This window comes from Sus scrofa, chromosome 2 (assembly GCF_000003025.6).
Source record: "Sus scrofa isolate TJ Tabasco breed Duroc chromosome 2, Sscrofa11.1, whole genome shotgun sequence".
NCBI classification, from domain to species: Eukaryota; Metazoa; Chordata; class Mammalia; order Artiodactyla; family Suidae; genus Sus; species Sus scrofa.
In genome coordinates this window covers 591667-608928 of record NC_010444.4, presented here as the reverse complement: position 1 = coordinate 608928, position 17262 = coordinate 591667, and the positions used below count along the sequence as shown (strand labels likewise).

The following is a 17262-nucleotide window of genomic DNA, read 5'->3' as shown; positions in this document are numbered from 1 at the left end:
CCCGCTCCTTCATGCTCACGCCCCCCCTCCTGCCCCCCCGCCAGCCTTTGGGCCCCATCTGGCATTGCACCGGCCTGGCGGAGGGGCTGCACATCAGAGACCCCACTCCCTAACACCGGCCCTGCTCCCGCTCACAGGGACCCCCCCCACACACACACAAACACCCGAACACCCAGGGACCCCTGACCTTGAGACCCAAGAAGCCAAATCTTGGGCCTTCCGTGGCAAAACCAGGAGGTGTATGACACGGAAGCCGTGGCCCACGGACGGCAGGCCTGCCGATGAAGGGACAGCCGGCAATGAGGCCGGCCCGCCCCGGCTGGCTGCCAATGCCCCCCACTGTCCACTGCCAGCAGGGCCCCACCAGGAAGGGCCAGGCAGTACCCTCGGCAACAGAGCCACGGACGGGACGTACAAAAGCAAGCCCAGCAGCCAGGGCAGAAGCACAGTGTCCAAGAGGGGCCCGGCCGCCCTGGGAATGCAGTGCTCCGGGCGGACGTCCGCCGGTGCGGGCCTGGGCGCCTGCCCCACGTGGCTGCAGGATGCTCCCCTGACAAGCAGGAGTGAAGCCGACAGGTGCCAAGACGCACAAAGGGCAGCATGGCACCCCCGGAGGCCCCCGCCCCACCTCCTCTGCTCCTGCCGGTGGCTAGCGGTTCCAGACAGCAGCCCAGGCCCTCCGTCCACTCCAGCTTCCAGCCTGGGCCTGAGTGAGGCCAGCCAGTCTCTCTGAGCCTCTCTCCTCATCTGCAAAACCGGTGAGAGGCCCGCGATCTCCAGCATCACCGCCTGACTCCACGGGCAGAGTCTGAACCCTAAGAGCCCGAGCGCGGCCCCGTGTGTGTGGTCAGCACATGAAAGCTGCAGGCACGGTGCTCGGGCCCGGGGCCCCTTCCCGGCAGCACGGCCGGGGAATGCCCGCTCCACGCTGGGGAGGCTGCCCCATGCGACCCCCACGCTCCCGGTAAGCGTGGGAAACGGGCTGTGCCCCCGCGACATGCCAGCACCACCACCAGCTCCCTCCCAATCCACACGCGGTAATCGTCTATTTTTAAGTTAATCTTGTTGTCTTTTTTTAGGGCCACGCCCGAGGCATATGGAGGTTCCCAGGCTAGGGCTCCAACTGGAGCTGCAGTCGCCAGCCTATGTCACGGCCACAGCAACACCAGATCCAAGCCGCATCTGCGACCTACACCACAGCTCACGGCAACTCCAGATCCTTAACCCACTGAGGGAGGCCAGGGATAGAACCCGCCTCCTCATGGATGCCCATCAGATTCGTCTCCACTATGCCACGGCGGGCACTCCGAGTTAATTTCTTTTTTTTTTTTTTGGCTGCCCCTGCCACGTGCAGATTCCCAGGCCAGGGATAAAACCTACACCACAGCAAAGACAACACCAGACCCCTAACGGCTAGGCTGCCAGAGAGCTCCTCAAGTTGATTTTTAAGGCGGATTTCTCTTCTGGGGAAAAAAACGAAGTAACAGCTAACAGTGCAATGGGACACTCCAGGTTGAGTTTCGATTCTCTCACGCACAACCCAACCCAGGCGGACGAGGCCCCTCGGTCCAGCGCCAGCTTCTTGCTGAGCCCGCCTTCCGTTTCACGGCGGACCAGGGCCTGGAGCGCGCGGCCAGGCCAGCCACAGCCACTGAGCGGCCCTCCGCTCCCCGTCCGCACCTGTGACGCGGGGAGGACCCAGCCTGGCTCGTGGGCTGGCTGTGCAGAGGAGCAAGGTGCAGGCCAGAGCTGAGCGGGGGCCACGGGGCACCCCCACGACAGCCCGAAGCGAGGCACATGCAGCGAGGGCTACTCCTGGAAGTCTCTGTGCCCAGCGAGAGGGTGAGCCCGTGCCCCACGGCAGGGGCCCCAGGCTCCAGCCACGGGCTGTGCAGGTCGGAAATGACACAGCCGCCCCCCGACGCTGTTCTGAAGGGGGAGGGCCCGTCTGCAGGCACCTACCAAGTGCTGGTCGTTGAGAAGGTGCACCACGCGGGACGTCCAGTCGCCCATGGGGACGAGGTCGGGGGACGTCCTGTACAGGCGCAGCAGGCACAGGGCCGCGCTCTGCTTCACGCTGTCCATGGTGTCTCTGCAAGAGGGACGGCACGGTCACTCCGGGGCTGCAGAGGCACCCCGTGTGGCCCCCACACGCCGAGCGCGGCCCAGAGCTGCAGAGAACTGCCCAGAAGCCCCAAGGAAGCAGAGGGTCTCCGTGCCGCCTGCGCCTGGACAGTGATGGACAGCCATCAGCTCCAGGGGCCGTCTCCCCAGGCCTGGGCCTCGCCCCGAGCGCGGCCACAGAAAGGGGCCGAGCCACCAGCCCCCTGCTCGTCACCGAGGCGGCAGTTCCGGTCCCTGGTACCTCCCAGCGGCTGAGGGCAGCCTTGGCGGTGCAGGCTGACAGTCCGCTCATGTTCCGGTGACGGAGTTGCGGCATTTCTCACAGCGCACATAATTACACCCAATCCCAACCGGCAGGTGTCTGAGCACCTGCGCGGCCACGGAGCCCCGTGTCCCCGACCTGCATCATGACCGGCAGGGGCGGGAGCCCTCCTGCGCCCCCACTGCCGTCACGCACCTGCCCAGATCCTTGCTGCCAAAGCCCTGGAGCAGCTGCGTGCAAAGCCCGCGAGCTGGAAGCCGCACGGGGAGGCCGGCGGGGACACGCAGGTGCCCAGGAGAGGGGCACCTGGAGGTGCTCTGCCCCGGCTGTAAGGCCGGCTAAGGACAGTTTCCAGGGAGCTGCCCCCCACCCCCCTTCCCTAACCCCAGCCCAGTCCGGCTGCGCAGCCAGGCAGGCAGCAACCCTGCCATGGAGGGCCCCGGTGGGGCCGTCCAGACATGTCTGGAAGGCGCTCCCTCCTGGCTCAGTGGGTTAAGAACCCGACTGGGACCCATGAGGATGTGGGTTCGACCCCTGGCCTCGCTCAGGCGTTGCCGTGAGCTATGGTGTAGGCCGCAGACACGGCTCAGATCCTGCATGGCTGTGGCCGCGGCTGTAGCAGATTCGAACCCCTAGCCTGGGAGCCTCCCTCTGCCGCGGGTGTGGGCAGAGAAAAGAAGGGAAAAAACAAAAGAGATACGTCTGCAAGAACCCGTGCCCAGGCCCGGGGCCTGCCAGCTGAGCGGGGCTCCTGTCCCGTGCGGAGGGACGAGGAAGGCGTGGGGCCGTCTCTCCCCCTCGCCTCTTCTTAGCTTGCTCATTCCCCATGGGCCCAAACCGAGATGAAAAACCCCTAAACTGCCCGCCGTTCCAGAGCAAAGAGAAGTCCCTCTACTGAGAAGCTCTCTCCTGGAGGCGGACACTCTGGGGACGAGGGCGGATGCCTGTCCCTCTGGGCCCGCGCCACACACACCGGGCACGGCGGGCAGCCGTGCCCTCCAGGATGGCCCGGCGCTGTTTCAAACGGCTTCAGAGCCGCCAGCCCCCGGCTTCCCTCCAAACGACAGAGGGGGTTCCTGAGGACTTGGGTGCGCGACGGCTGCCTCAGTCCCGCCTCCGGGAAAGGGCCAGAAGTGGCACCGTGCCCGCAGGCCACCGCGTGCCCTGTGAGGCCCCAGTGCAGGTGGTGGCTCCACCGGCTCCTCGGCAGCTCCGGGGCGGGAGGGCCTCTAAACGCTCTGCGTCTCCATCTCGTCCTCTCGGCGCCGCACCCGACGGGGAGGGCCCGGGGCGGCACCGTCTCTGAGTGGTTCCACACTGAACCACTTCACGCGAGGGGGAAGCGCATTTGCAGCCCGGCCCCGGACGCCTACCCGGCTACAAGGATTTTCGGAATCTCCCCGGCAAAGGCCTCGGCCATCTCGCGGCTGCCCACGTTGGCGATGCAGTGCAGGGCCAGGCCCATGAAGGTGGGGTTGCGACTGGCCAGGTCGTTCTTGACGGCATTGTTGATCAGGCGGATGAGCTCGCTGTTGGAGTTCACCAGCACGGAGATGAAGAGGTAGCCCTGGGTGCGGAGACAGGACAGAGGCTCGGCCCACAGCGCGCTGGCTGCTTCCAGGCTGCCCTGCGGGCCCGTCCGCCTTCCTCCCGCCGGGGAAGGTCTGGGGACGAGCCCAAGAGGCACCGAGGCGCTGTCCGCACGGGATCAGCCACCTCGGTCCCCCGGCCCCACGCGCGTCTCGCCGGTGACCTGCGCGCACCGCCGTCCCGAGCAGCCTGGGGAGGGGCCTCGGCTGTCACGCAGCAACTGCGGGACGTCCAGAAACGCAGCTGCCGGCCGCCTTCCCTCTCTCATGAATCCGCCTCTGGCCCCGGCTTCCCCGGGTTCCAGACTGCGTCACCCCCACGCCGGGACACTGAATTCTCAGCCCCCAGGGGTCTCGGGAGAAAAGCGGGCCAGGGAGCTCGCCGCCTCCTCCGAGTTCCCACCCTGCTCTACCTCTGGCTGTCCTTCTCTGCCCCCGCCCGCCTCGTCCACCCCGCGTCCCGTCTCAGCCCAGGGAGCCCTCCCTACCGCCTCCCGCTTCTCAGGGCCCGGGGAGCTGTAGGCGCGTCCTTCGCTGGGCACCGGCCACAGCCCCGGCCTCCCGCCTGGGGTGATGCCGTCTCCCCACCGCAGAAGAGCAGGACCCACGCGCCCCCGGGACCCCCCGGCACACTGCAGGCTCCACAGCAAAATAAATCCTGCTGAGCAAGTACTAATACTTCACAAAATTCCGGGGGCACCTGGGGTATCTTTTCCGTTTCTGTAAGTTAAGTTTGTGGACAAATGGGAGGAAAATGTTACTCTCTAACACTCAAGAAAACCCAGAAATCATCCTACTCCAAGAGGACGCAGGGCCGACGTCACCCAGCCTGCGAGGGCCACAGCTGCCCGGCACCGGTCCCGCCTGGGAAGGCACGGCAGTGGAGGCGCGGCCGCCTGCCTTTGGCCTCTAAACCGTGCGGCTGCGGCGCCCGCTGCGAAAACAAGTTGCACGAGGGGCCACAAGGGGAGCGGGGCTGTGAGGTGCCGGCGAAGGCACGGGGGGAGGGACGCCGGCCCCTCCCTCGGGGGCAGGCCTCGTGGGGACCGGCACGCGTCATGTGGGACCTGCTGGGTCCGGGCCGCGCCCACCCAAACCCACAGGAACCCCGACTCGGTGGAAGGTGGAAGCAAAAAGCAAGAAAAGGAGTTCCTGTCGGGACTCAGCCGAACGAATCTGACTTCGGACACAGGTTCGATCCCGGGCCTCGCTCAGTGGGTTAAGGATCCGGCGTTGCGGGAGCTGTGCTGTAGGCCACAGACGCGGCTCGGATCCCGCGTGGCTGTGGCGCAGGCCGGTGGCTGCGGCTCCAATGGGACCCCTCACCTGAGACCGTCCATGTGCCGCAGGGGCGGCCCTAAAGAGACCAAAAAAAGGCAAGAAAAAAACGGCCCCTTCTCAGGGGGCCCCGGGGGCAGGGCCGAGCGCCGCGGCCGCCACTCACAATCTGCTTCTCGGTGTATCTGTTGGAGCTCAGCAGGTTCACGGCCTCCATGTGGCCGAAGTCGATGTCGTGGCCCAGCAGGAAGATGAAGAGCAGCTTGCACACGTACTTCTTCTTGCTGTAGCCGTCCAGAGCCTTGTCACCTGCGGGCAGGGGCGGGCGGAGCAGGAGGCAGGCGGTGGGACACAGCGCCAGCCCAGCCAGCACACGGCGGCGTGCACGGTGGAGTCCCAACGTGTCCCCGCACGCCACCAGTCCGGACGCCCACCCGACGGCAGGAGGCCCGCCCCCAGACGGACCCGGGCAGATGCAGGCAGGCGGCCTCACTCCAACTGCCCATGCCCCTGCCGGGCCACCCTGTCTGGCCCGGGAACTTGGCCTTTTAAGTGCTTGCGAACAGGCAGATCAGGCTTCTCGTCGTGGCTCAGCAGTTACCGAGCCCAACGAGGAACCGCGAGGACACGGGTTCGATCCCTGGCCTCGCTCAGCGGGTAAAGGACCCGGCGTTGCTGTGAGCCGCAAACATGGCTCAGATCCAAGGGTTGCTGTGGCTGTGGTGCAGGCCGGCAAGGGCAGCTCTGATTCGACCCCTAGCCTGGGAACTTCCATATGCTACGAATGTGGCCCTAAAAAGCAAAAAAAAAAACCCACAAAAGGACAGCTGAGCAATGCTGTCTCCAATACCAGAAGCTGTCATTTCCCCCGGGAAGTGCGGGACTTGTCTAGCCAACAACAGAGGGGACCGCCTGGGAGGCTGGCCGTCTTCCGGGCCAGGTGCTGCAGGACCCGACGCAGGGTCCCTCCCACAGCCCCTAAGGCTGGGCGCTGGGGACACCAGAGGCAGCATCTGAGGGCCGAGCACACTGGAGAGTCAGGCCCACGGCTCGGGGAGAGCAGCTAAGAGCCTTGGGCCGGACGTTGTGGGGGGGGCGCTGCCGGGACCTGGGGGGGAAGCCAATGCCATGAGGCCATCTGGGAACCTCACAAGTACCTCGCAGAGTCAGGGACCAACCCAGGTCCCAGCCCAGAGAGGAGGTGACAGGTGACCCTGGCTGAAGCCAGGCCCTAAGGAGCACAAGCTCGGGGGGGGGGTGGAAGGGGTGTGCTGTACCCACAAAGGGGACAGACAGGGAAACTGGTATGTCTGGGCCACAACCCAGCACAAGCGGAGAGAAGCCACAGCCCCCAAGGACGCCTGGCCCAGGCCTGCTCTCCCCAGGCCTGGCAGAGGCGGCCAACGCGCAGCTGGCCCCTCCCCTGGCACCTGTCCCCGCAGGACCCTCCTGGTCTCAAGCGCTTCTCACCTGCTCGAGTGACCCCGCAGAAGCCTCTCCCTTCCAGCCGCCCACCTAATGTGGCCTGCACCCTGGCTTCTCTGAGCTGCCCCCGGGCTCCAAGGAGGCGACTGCAAATCCATCCTCTGGGGCCACCTGCTGCTGGTCCTGCACCCTCGAGGCAGTGCAGCAGCTCCTCACAGCGCCGTCCCCCTTGCCCTCGGTATGGCCCGCCCTGGCACCCCTGAGCGAGGCCACCCTCCGCCGGTCTGGTGTGGGCCAGGGCTGTTGAGATTCCGGTCATCCCCACTGCTGCACCGAGGCCCTTCTATTTGCCAGGGGGATGAAGACAGTGACACCCACACCCCTGACTGCTGGGAAGGTCCCAGGGGAGCAGGTAGGAAAGGCCACAGACCACACGTTCACCCCAACAGAGGACCGGGGCTCCTGCCTGCGCCCCTCAGGGCTGGCACAGAAGGGAAACGTGCCCCCTTGTCCTCCAGTGGCGGCTGGAGGGGAGGACAGGTGCCCTTCCATCGCCTGCCAACTGCATCAGAGCCAGGCCAGCCCTGCAAGCGCCACCGGCACTTGCCCCTCCTGCCTGAGCCACTCACGCCTCTCGGGCCCTCACCCATCCCTTCCGCCAGCGGCTGTGGCCAAGGCAGCCCAAGGTAACTGCTCTTTAGGGCAGAGAAGGGTCGCCAGCCCAGCCTGGCATCCAGAAGCTCTGTTCATGACCCAGGAAGCCTCGTGAGACATGGGCTCGCCCTCTGTGCCTTAAGGACAGGAGCCTCGTGCGACAGCTGTGGCCTGCGACACGCAGGTCTCCAGCCTCCTGCCTCCACGGGGGCGGGCTCCCAGCCCACTGCGAGACCTGGACCCGACCACCCCCAGGCAGACCCTGACAAGTAAGAGGCCGGGAAGAGCCCACAGGTTCCCCTGCAGCTGCAGCCCCCACCTTCTGTCCCTCGGGAAGTGCGCCCAAGCTCCAGAGACCAGTCCTCCTGGGCGACGCTCCCCTGAGCCCCGTCTCACCCTTCTCTCCCGGAGCTGGGCGCTCCCCGAGCATCCTGTGATGCTCGGCCAGGTAAGAGCCGACTCCGAGCCTCCCTCCAGCCCCACCTCAGCCAGGAGAGGCTCTAGAACTGCTCACACCAGAGGCCTAACTCTTCCCTCCCCAGGAGCCCCACAGACCTGGGGCGTCCTCTTGACTCGCCCCAGCACTTACTGAATCCAGCTCTTTAAGAAAAGGAAACGAGGAGTTCCCATCGTGGCGCCGTGGAAACAAATCCGATTAAGAACCATGAGGTTGCGGGTTCGATCCCTGGCCTCACGCTCAGTGGGTTAAGGATCTGGCGTTGCCGTGAGCTGTGGTCTAGGTCATAGACGCGGCTCGGATCTGGCGTGGCTGTGGTGTGGGCCGGCAGCTGCAGCTCCGATTAGACCCCTCCCCTGGGAACCTCCACATGCCACAGGTGTGGCCCTAAAAAGACAAAAAGACCAAAAAGGGGTGGGGGATGCAAATTAAAAGCACAGGGAGGCACCACTGCACACCCACTAGAAAAACTACGGTTTAAAAGACGAACCACGCCCAGCTCTGGCAGGGCTGACTGTGGAGGGCTGCGGACTCAACACGGCTGCTGGGGGCACAAAACAGGACAGCCCCCCGACGACACGGCGCATCCTCAACAGGTCAGACGCGCGCGTCCCAGGAGTGACGCCAAGCCCCATGTGCCAGTTCACAGCAGCTCCAGCCGGCAGGCAGCACAGAAACAGCCCAGACGTGCACCCTGGTGAGCAGGCCAGTGCCGTGGGCAAAGCCCGGAAGCGCCACGCCAAGTCACAGACAGCAGACCGCGAAGGCCTCACCACACGCTCCTTCCCCGTGAGATTCCCAGAAACGGCAGAACTCCGGCGGCAGAGAGCAGCTCCGGGCCTGCGGGGGCCGGGGAGGCGGCCAAGCGGAGGGACGCAGGGCTCGCACTGCGTGCAAAGGTTGTCTGTCTTGTCTGTGGGGTGGTGACACAAATGGTGGCTTTTGGCACGTATTTACCAAAACTCAAATTCTACACTGAAAATGAGGGCATTTTACGGAAGGTTACATCCCATAAAAACAGCCTTTTGAAAAATTACTCTGCCATTGGCGTTTCCGTTGTAGCTCAGCAGTAGCAAACCTGACTAGGATCCCTGAGGACGTGGGTTCCATCCTGGCCTCGCTCAGTGGGTTAAGGATCCGGCGTTGTCGGGAGCTGGGGTGTAGGCTGCAGACTGGCTCAGGTTCTGCGTTGCTGTGGCTGTGGTGCAGGCCGGCAGCTACAGCTCTGATTCCTCCCTTAGCCTGTGCACTTCCATATGCCTCGGGTGCGGCCCTAAAAACAAACAAAAAAAATTACTCTGCCAAAATATCCCAGGAAAAGAAGAAGAGCAAAAGATGAAAGAGATGGGCAGGTGACAGCAAGCGGTGCCACCGGGCGGCAGCACCTGGAGGGGGCAGAGCAGCCCTGCACGTCAGCGCGGCCGCTGCCCCCACGAAGCGGTGGGTCTCTGCCAAGTCCCTCTGCGCCTCCGGGGCCTTGTTATTGGTCTTTCGACCCTTAGCACCTGGACCTGCTGGGCCCAGCAGCGAACCAGCAAATTCCTGTCGCTACGGGGCAAACTCCTGAAGCCCAGCAGGAGAAGCACCGCCGAGCTTCCCGACGGGACCGCCCAATGCCTGTTTCCAGAGGTTCCAAGACTGAGCAGGGCCAGTTCATGTCCCAGGAACGGCTCCCCCCACCGGAAAGCCCAGTGGCATCCACGAGCCCCGGTTCCCGCCCAGGGCTCTGCCCCCAAGACCCCAGATGGCTCTCGTCCAGCCCAGCGGCCCTAGAGCCCACCTCCTCCTGGGGGAGGTGGGAAGACACCGCCACCGCGGGGCACAGCCTCCGGCGTGGCAGACGGCCAGGCTTCCCGAGGACGCCCCTGGGCGTCCCCAGCCCTGTCCACAAGCCGGCCCCTTCCTCGGCCTGCTGCCAAGTACTTCAACCTCCGCGGACGTCCACCTCAGCCCTCGAGACGCTGCCCTCACCCAGCGACCTGGGCACCAAGCTGCCCGCTCCCGTCGGGCCCGGGACGGCCGGTCTCCGGCCTGAAGCGCGCCCCCGCCCTCCTCTAGCTCAGGCCTCTCCTCCTCGTCGGGAAAAGGTCCGATCACCTTCACTCTGAAAGGAGTTGCGGACACAGCCTCGGCACCATCCTGACAGGAGCGGCGTCCCCGCGGCTCCGGGGACACCCCCGCGCCGGCCACACCCCGCCGGCCCAGCCCGGTTTCCTGTCCCGCTGTCCCAAGTGCGCGTCCAGGTGCGGACACGGGCTTCTCCCTCGCTGTGGCCGTGCTCGCGGCATCAGCGGTGGGGAACGTCCGTCACGGTGGTTCCACTTCCTCCCGGGAGGGGACCAGGCCCTCCGACCTCTGTGCCCGGGGGGCTGTCTCCCTGCCCACACGGACCCACCGCCACCTGCCAGGCACGGCCCCCACCCGAGCTCCCCATCGCAGTTGCTCATCTTTCAGTTCTAGAATCTCCCCTCGGTCTTACTGCAAAATCGGCTACGTCACTCTTTTTAACCCTTGCCAAGGCCGCCGCTGAAATGTTCAAAGGCGCTTCTGTCCCCGTGAGCGCGGTGCGCCTAGTTCTCCACCAGAGTCTGGACCCGCTTCCGTTGTCCGTTGTCTCTGCCAGCTCTCGCGCGGGACCCCGATTCTCAGGGGGCCTCCGCATCTGCGACGATGCTGGGCAGCATCCTGGAAAAGTGCCCCGTGGGCTCCTCCCAGCCGACGACAGGCACAGCTCCCTCGAGAGGAGCGGGTCCCTCCCTGGCGTCCCGCGGAGCGACCCAAGGCCAGACGCCCGCTGCAGGCCTAGGGCAGGACGGCATCCGTCCCCGGCCGCTCTCGCCCGAAGGGCACAGCCTCTGGGGCCTCAGGTCAAAGGAGAAAAAGGTCTCGCTTTGGTGGGCTCTGGGCTGACCACCTAGACCCCAGCTGCTCGACTGCAGCCCGCGGCCACCAGAGACCGGGCCGGGGGCGGGGGCAGCCTGCCTGGCCTCCACCTGCTGGACGGCACAATCCCGGCGGACAACCGCCGCGCTAGACCTGGAAGTCACGGAGAGCCAGGCCCCGTCCCAGGGCTGCGCTGGGTTAGCCAGCTCCCCGGCGCAGCGTGAGGCCCTGCTCGCTCTCGCAGGCCCTGGAATCCGCCTCTCTTCTCGTTACTGCAGGACACTTGCAAGCTGTTTTCAGCGCCAGGCCTCTTCTATGTTTTTTGTCTTTTTAGGGCTGCGCCTGCAGTATATGGAGATTCCCAGGCTAGAGGTCCGATTGGAGCTGTAGCTGTCCGCCTGTGTCACGGCCACAGCAACTCAGGAGCCAAGTCATGTCTGCAACCTGCACCACAGCTCACGCCACGCCAGATCCTTAACCCACTGAGCGAGGCCAGGGATCGAACCACATCCTCATGGATGTTAGTTGGGTTCGTCAACTGCTGAGCCACGACGGGAACTCCAGGACCAGGCCTCTTCTTAAGTTGGTTCCACTGGAAGGACTGGTCTAAGTCTGCACTGTCCAACATGGCAGCTTCTAGCCTCACGCAGTGGCCGTGCGCTTCGCACGTGGCTGCTCTGAACTGAGTGTGTTCTACGCGTGACATTTCAAAGTCCTGGCACGAGAAAAACTGCACGTTATCTCAGTAACTTTTTCTGTTGAGTACCTGTTGCAGTGATGATATTTTAGGCATCCTGGGTTAAATGAACAATATTAAAATTCGTCTCGCCTGCTTCTTTTTCGTCTTTTTCAAGGGGGCTCCTGGAGAATCCAGAGTCGCACGTGTGACCTGAGTCGTGTTTCCAGTGGACGGCCCAGACGGAGACGCATCTGGAAGCGCCGTTGGAGCTGCCATGCCCTCCCTGCTGAGGGCAAGGGGCAGGTTTCCTCGCGCCTGCTTCCTCTCAGGACCCCCGGGGCTCCATAACTGCCAGCTGCTCGACGGAGCAGAGGGGCCTCCCTCCCCACCCAGGAGGGGCGGCTGAGGCAAGAGAAAGCACCTTTAGGGCCATGACCCCTCCGCCACACACGCTGAGCGCTCGCTAGGAGCCCCCCACCCAGGACCACGCACGCACGCACTTCCACACCCGGACCCCCTGCCGCCCCGGCAGCAGACCCGCTGCCCCGCGTGACGGCTGGAGGGGCTTCACGCTGTGGCCCAGCGGCCCAACACCCCCACCCCGGGCCAGACACCACTGGCGGGCGACCTCCACTCCGAAGCTCCCTGAGGGCGAGGGACAAGCCTGGTGGCCCGTGGCCTCTGTCTGATGCCTCCCCCGCTTCTCACAGGGTCACTTGGTCGATGTTCTGTCCCCACCCCCCCGAGCCCGGCCTGCGCGCATCAGCAGCCCACGGAACAGCTGAGGGAAGCGGGGCAGGAGGAGGAGCCTCTGACCAGGTAACCGCTCGTGGCCCTCCGAGCAGGCGCCATCGGGGGCATCGGGGCGGCTTCCCTCTCCGCCTCTCCGCCGCCGCCCCGGACGCTCCCTCCCGTGAAGGACCCTTCACCAGAGACGGCGGGTGCGCGCGGCAGGGCTGCCACCCCAGCTGTCCCCAGGGAGCCGTCCCTTACACGACACCAGTGAGGCGCTCCCTCGGGGCGCAGGGGTTAAGGATCTGGCTTTGTCACCACTGGGGCTCCGGCTACAGCTGTGGCACAGGTTCAGGCCCTGGTCTGGGAACTTTCACATGTCACAGGTGCAGCCAAAAATAAAAACACAAACCCACCAGCGAGACCCCCCCGCCCCAGAGCAGCCCAAACCCAGGACAGGACGTGGCCCACGCCAGGCGGGTCTGCGGCACCAGCGCTCATCCTTCCCTGGGGACGCAGGCGGGCGGCCGCTTAGGAGACAGCCTGGCGGTTCCTTACAAAACCAAACATACTCCCGCCGTGTGCTCGGCGCTCGTGCTCCCTGGTATTTGCCCCGAGAGCTGCCAACGCAGGACCACCGGAGACGCTGCCCAGCGAGGCTGAGAGCAGCTTCATTCCCAGGTGTCAAAACTGGGAACCAGCCCGACGTCCCCCCACAGATGAATGGCACACAGACGGCACTCAGACGACGACGGGGCGGCATTCGGCCCCGAAAGAAAGGCGCTCTCCGGCCGCAGCAAGGCGTGGAGGAGCCTCGGCCGCACCCGACGGAGAGGGCAAAGGCGGCCGCGGCAGGGGTCCACCTCGAGGACACGTCGGCCAGCCGAGGTGCAGCTCAGGGCGGCAGAGGGTTCGGGACGGCCAGCAGAGGAGGGGAGGGTGAGTGGGTCTCGGGGCTGTGGGCGGGCGCGGGACCAGCCGGGAGCACATGTCCCATGCGTCTGGCCACCCGCAGACCGCACAGCACCCGCGTGAACCCTAAGGCCAAGAGTGGCTTTGGGTGACGATGACGTGTCCGGGCGGGCTCACAGCGTCTCCAGCTGCTGGTGGGGAGGTGGCAGACGGGAGGCTGGCCAGGGGTGGGCACATGGGGGGACACACGACACTCTGCACCTTCCACTCCATTCTGCTGGGAACCTAAAACCACTCTAAAAAATTCTTCTTTTTTTTTTGTCTTTTTATGGCCACACCCATGGCATATGGAGGTTCCCAGGCTAGGGGTTTCATTGTCGCTTCAGCCGCCAACCTATGCCACAGCCATAGCAACGCAGATTCCGAGCCAGATCCTTAACCCACTGAGTGAGGCCAGGGATCGAACCTGCAACCCCATGGTTCCTAGTCGGATTCATTTCTGCTGCGCCACAACGGGAACTCCATAAAAAATTCTGAATTTTAAAAAGGGTTTAAGCAATGAAAGTTATAAACAAAAGTATATATTAGCAAATCATTTCACACACAACTTCACACGGTTTGCAGAGCTTCCAGAGGGTCCTTGGGCCTGGTTAAGACTGAGACACACTACTCTCCCAGGGGCTCAGCAGCATCTATCGACTGTCACAACCCAGCTCCACTAGTTGCTGCGTCGTCTGAGCACACAGGACACCCATGCGCACGTGCTGCCAAGGCCCCAGCCTGGCTCTACGGCACCAGCCCCTCCTCCGCGCAGCTCTTTGGGGCAATTTCAGCCACTCTCGCGGCTCAGGTCGGCTCAGAGACTTGCACCAGGTCTCTCTCGTGGAAAACCTACCTGAAAAACGAAGGCTGAAGGGACCGGCCAGTCTCATGGACACAAGTCCCAAGACTGAAAACCTACACTCGGCCCTTCTTCCAGCTGAGGAGGCTCAGCGAAGGTGGCCGCCCCCAGCCCCTCCGGAGAAGCCGCTCCCTGAGCGGCAGGTCATGGGAGCTTACGCATCGACCTGTGGCGACACCTCCAAGGAGAAGGGCTGAGGTCTGTGCCGCCCTCCCTGCCTGGGGCTCGTCCTTGGCCCCGAGGCGTCTCGGCTGCTGGCTCCCACCCTCCTCGGCCTCCTGGAGCAGAGCCCGCGGGTGGAAGTGGCCGCTCTAGATCACTGTCCTTGCAGCTCCAGGCAAGGGCGGTCCTGGGAAGGGCCGTCATCGGATCATCTCTGCACAAGCCATCGGATGACTGAGGCACACCCGCGGGCCTGACTCTGACCACTTTCATCCCAACACAGCCACGACCAAAACGACACTCAGACCGTAGCCTTGGTTTAAAGTGAGGAGAAAAAAAAGCTGTTAAAAGATTAAGTCCCTGCTGTACGAAGGCTACAAGAGAGCGTTTCCTAACAGAAAACACACTTACCTTTAAATTTTGACCTAATGTTTGCCAGCTCTTTGTTTATTCTCTTTATTTCAGCTTCTTTACTTTTGCCTAGAAAAAGAGAGGACAAAAATGCATCTTGCTTTAAGTGATTTCTAAACAAACACCCACCCCTGACCAGACAGACACGGCAGAACCAAAGGCAGAACCAAAGGCAGAACCACGGCTCTCAGGAGCCCAGGAAAGAAGCTACCAGCCCACACTGGCGGCCAGCCGGGGGCAGCGGAGGCAGGAGCCAGGCTCTGACAGCTGCGGGCAGCCGCGTGGTCAGGACCGCAGCACGTCTGCGAGGCCCCAGGGACAGGGGCCTGCCCCCCGGAGCCCGCGTTCAGCCCTGCCTCCCTCATCCTGCAAGTGGAGCCGCGCCAAGGCCACCGAACAGATTCCACGATAAACCGCTACCGGCTAAGGCTCTGTCCCAAGGCGGACTTTTACCGCCACGGATGACACTTAAAGCATAAGGTCTGAACGACTGTAGGCGTCTAACTGTCCTTCTTCATGAAATTCGCCAACCTACACAACCTGCCAAGTCCTCTTTGATAAGAGTCAAGGAAGTCTGGGAATTAGCCATCATATTTTAAAAGGGTGGAAGGCACATTATACATGCGACGGTCAAACTGCCCCACGCCCCACGCCCGCCTTCCTGAAACGAGGATGTGCGCGTGTGCAACGGAGATGGGACGGTGCCCAGGCTGGCTCCTCCGTGACTCCACGCAGAAACAGCCTGGGCCACGCATCTTAGCAACGCTGTAAAACACAACAAACCGGAGTCCCCTGGTGGCTCGGTAGGTAGGTTAAGGATCCAGCACTGCCGCTACGGTGGCCCAGATGACGGCCGTGGCATGTGTTCAATCCCTGGCCTGGGAACTTCCACACACACACCCCGAAAAAACCAAAACACACAGCTGCCCATCCCGCAGGATCAGGTGAGTCTTACGTTCACACTTGTGGGAACCTCCACCACTTTTCGAGAGCCGGAGTGAAGTCTGCCATGAAAGACCCTCTTCCGGCAAGGCCTGGGTTTCCCGATTCTCCTCCCGGGGAGCGGGGCTCCCAGGGCACCCCCCCAAGCAGCGCACCGCAGACCCGGCGCTCACAGACGCCCGCACGCTCGGCTCCCCTGGCCTCCTCCAGACACGCCTCTGAGGTCGCCGCCCTGGAACTGCTCTCACCTCCCGCTCCCCAGCAAGGAACTGCCCTCTCCCTGGGACACCCCTCAGGCCCCCCCGACACCCCCATCTTTTTCTACTAGCTTTTGCTAGTACACACATCTGCCGCACTAACGCAGGACCCTTTCCCACCGGGAAAGGCCCGGTCAGGGCCTCCCCCACCAGGCCCGGTTCCTGGTGCCGGAACTTAGAATGAAGCCAGACTTCCTGCCCCTGGGGAGCTGCCATGCCAATGGGGGAGAGGGAGGGGGCTGGGGGTCTTTAACAAAACAGGCACAATCCAGTCAGCTCTGTGCAAGGGGCGTGCAGGCCACGAGGAGAGCCCGACCCCGACCCTGACCCCGACCCCGCTGGCAGCGAGCAGCTGCCGGCTGTGCCCGGTTTCCTCGTCTCTGAGAGGACAACCCTGTGCCCCAGAGGAAATCACTTCCCAGCTCTGAGCACCGTTCCCGCAAAAGGGCGACCATCAGAAACGACAAGACCCCGGGCCGTGCGTCTGGGGGAGGGAAGGCGGGGGAGGGAGAGCCCCCCCCCCCGGACCCGGGGCCTCACCTGGCCTCCCCCCCGCCCCCGAGGGACGAGGGACAGAGAGGGCCACAGAGGCGGCAGACAGAGGCGGCAGACGGGAGCGGGCAGAAAAGCCAACCGACTCTGCCGCCAGCCCCCCGACGGCCCAGAGACGAACTCCGCAAAAGACAAGCAGCGGGCGGGGAGGGCTGAGGTCACACCCGACACACAGAGATGACGAGAAGAGACGAGCAAGGAGCAGAACGACACCCCGACAGAGAGAGACCGACGGCCCCACAGGCCGGAGCCAGGCTGCAGCCCCCAAGCTCAAAACAAGCTGGACGAGTGAGAAAACCAAGAAGACACGTAAACCTCCACAGAAAAACTCAGGTATCAGGCAAGAGAAATCACGTCCACCAGAAATGTGTGTGATCATTTCAGGGAGTTCCCCTGTGGCAGAGCAGCTTGGGGATCCAGTGCTGTCACTGCGGTGGCTCAGGTCAGTGCCGTGGCAAGGGTTCAACCCCTGGGCCGGAACTTCCACATGCTTCGGGCGGGGCCCAAGAAAGAAACATGCAAATCAAGCAATCGACTTGATAGCCACCAGATTCATAGCATCTCCCACCCCCAAACCATGTAAGAAACGCAGGATAAAAAGAGAGGGAAGAGAAGAACAAACAGACATGGCAGAGGGACAGAGGACGGAAAGACAGAGAACCACCTAAATTAGAGAGAAATGAGGGGTGAAGGCTTCAGGAGAAGGCAGTAAACACTGAAAATGCACCGGATGCAGCACGTGGACAGCAGGCGCCCCTGGGGAGGCACCTGCACAGCGGGACAGCGTCAAATACGCCATCTGGGAAAGCCTTCCCAGGGCACTCCCGCTGTCGCTCAGCGGGCCAGGGTCCAAGAGGTGGGGGTTCGACCCCTGGCCTCACTCATGGGTTAAGGATCTGGCATGGCTGAGGCTGTGGTGTAGACCGGCAGCTACAGCTCCAATGCGAAACTAGCCTGGGAACCTCCATATGCCACAGGTGTGGTCCTTACAAAAAAGAAAAAGGAAGGAAGGAAAGAAGGACAAGCTTTCCAGAAAGTAAAC

General features: G+C 63.7%; 1 protein-coding gene across 3 annotated transcripts in view; it reads right to left on the bottom strand.

Annotated features, from left to right (window-relative positions):
- Positions 1 to 17262, bottom strand: part of AP2A2 (adaptor related protein complex 2 alpha 2 subunit) — a 47930-nt gene that overhangs the window by 19170 nt on the left and 11498 nt on the right. For 2 of the 3 annotated variants that reach the window (XM_021082581.1, XM_021082580.1), the window contains exons 2-5: positions 14470 to 14538; positions 5420 to 5562; positions 3760 to 3953; positions 1963 to 2092 (exon numbers count right to left, since the gene is read on the bottom strand). In XM_021082581.1, coding sequence (XP_020938240.1) covers positions 1963 to 2092; positions 3760 to 3953; positions 5420 to 5562; positions 14470 to 14538 — 536 coding nt within the window. Of the gene's footprint in view, positions 1 to 1962; positions 2093 to 3759; positions 8703 to 14469; positions 14539 to 17262 lie in introns of all 3 variants that reach the window. The other variant, XM_021082582.1, reaches the window with a different exon arrangement.